Source organism: Cyprinodon variegatus, unplaced genomic scaffold, assembly GCF_000732505.1.
Source record: "Cyprinodon variegatus isolate N-32 unplaced genomic scaffold, C_variegatus-1.0 Scaffold1753, whole genome shotgun sequence".
Taxonomy (NCBI): Eukaryota; Metazoa; Chordata; class Actinopteri; order Cyprinodontiformes; family Cyprinodontidae; genus Cyprinodon; species Cyprinodon variegatus.
The window spans coordinates 36,505-37,964 of NW_015152206.1; the positions used below are offsets into that span (position 1 = coordinate 36,505).

The 1,460-nt window shown below is 42.2% G+C and overlaps 1 protein-coding gene across 1 annotated transcript in view; it reads left to right on the top strand.

Annotated features, from left to right (window-relative positions):
* Nucleotides 1-1,460, top strand: part of LOC107104463 — an 11,196-nt gene that overhangs the window by 5,302 nt on the left and 4,434 nt on the right. The window contains exon 3 of the mRNA XM_015404461.1: nt 872-1,195. Within this exon, the coding sequence (XP_015259947.1) occupies nt 872-1,195 (324 nt within the window). The remainder of the gene's footprint in view (nt 1-871; nt 1,196-1,460) is intronic.

The following is a 1,460-nucleotide window of genomic DNA, read 5'->3' on the forward strand; positions in this document are numbered from 1 at the left end:
ATCAGCCAGAAAGGATCTTCAGCTTAAACGTATATTGAAATTCTGCGATGCTGAACTGGTGACTGGCTGAACATGAGGGCAGCAGGGTTGAGTAAGCAGATGAAGGAAAAAGCAAGCTGGTAAAAGGCTGAACTGGCTGATAGCAGACTTTAACAAGGTGGATTACTGTAGAACAGGGTTAAGGCAGAAGATGGCTGACAGACTGGTTGCAGGCTTTGAGCAGGAAGGCGATGGCTGAATAGGCTTGAGGCAGATGATGGCCAAAAGGCTGGTGCCAGGCTTGGGGCAAGCGGATAATGTCTGAAAAGGCTGACGATTGGCTTTGAGCAGGCGGGAGGCAGGTAGAACAGACAGGTGACCGACAGAGGCAGTCTAAGACATTACAAGAGTCAGAAGTCATTGAGTATCCAGTGATAACAGGGTGAGCACAGTAACTTTTAAAGGCGAGAGGTGCTAACAGAAACTGGAACAAATGTAATGCAGGAAAGGCGGCACAATGGCAACAATTGACACAGAGAGGCAGTTATTAATAGGTATGATAACAGCTGGGAGAAATGACAGTGACTAACAGACCTCCACCCTGTTAATTAACAGTATTTAACAGGGTGGAGTGAAGCAGAGAGTGGGAAGCATCCAACTATCCAGAAAGATCAAACAGGCAGGCTGCAGGAAAACCACCACACCATATTTTCTCTTACCTACAAATTTAATTCTATATTAACTAAAAAATTTAACTGATACACTGTCAGGGCCAAGGTTCGTGGATGTTCTACCAAAGAGTCCAAAAGCAGCAACAGTTTCTACATTCTGTCCTAAAGTCGTGCAATGGGTGTGTTGTATGATCTAACACGGTTCCATGATGTCTCTCCAGAAACTCTTGTTGTCACTCAGAGTCCTGATGTTTTAGTCCAAGAAGGAGAGAATGGAAGAATTTCCTGCTGCTGGACGGGAAAGGCTCAACGAGTGGGTGTCAAATGGATGAAAAACCAAACACTGATAGAGCAAAGGACCGTCATTGGAATCTCCCAGAATGAGCGGACGCATGCCTGTTCTTTTCTGATCTTAAGAAATTTTACAAGCAGAGATTCAGGGAGATACACCTGCAAGGTGTCTGTAGAGGTACCCATTCTAACTGAGGTTGAAGGAAATGGCACAACCATCATAGTTAAAGTCAGAGATCACCATGGTTTCGCCAGTGAGTATAAAATTCATGTCAAGTCTTTCTTTCTAAAGGTGAAAACAAATGCTTCCAAAAGAATTTTCACATGGAAAAAATGACAAGTTTTTATTTTTATTTTGTTTTATTAGTTATTTAGTTTTATTTTAGTTTTTATTTGTATAGCTCCCATTTACAGCACATTTCATGTCAAGGCAGAGTCTTCAATCTAATTGAGTCAAAGTTTAATATCTAAGGAAAACCAGCTGATTGCATCATTGACTCGACAGCAATCCTTCACACT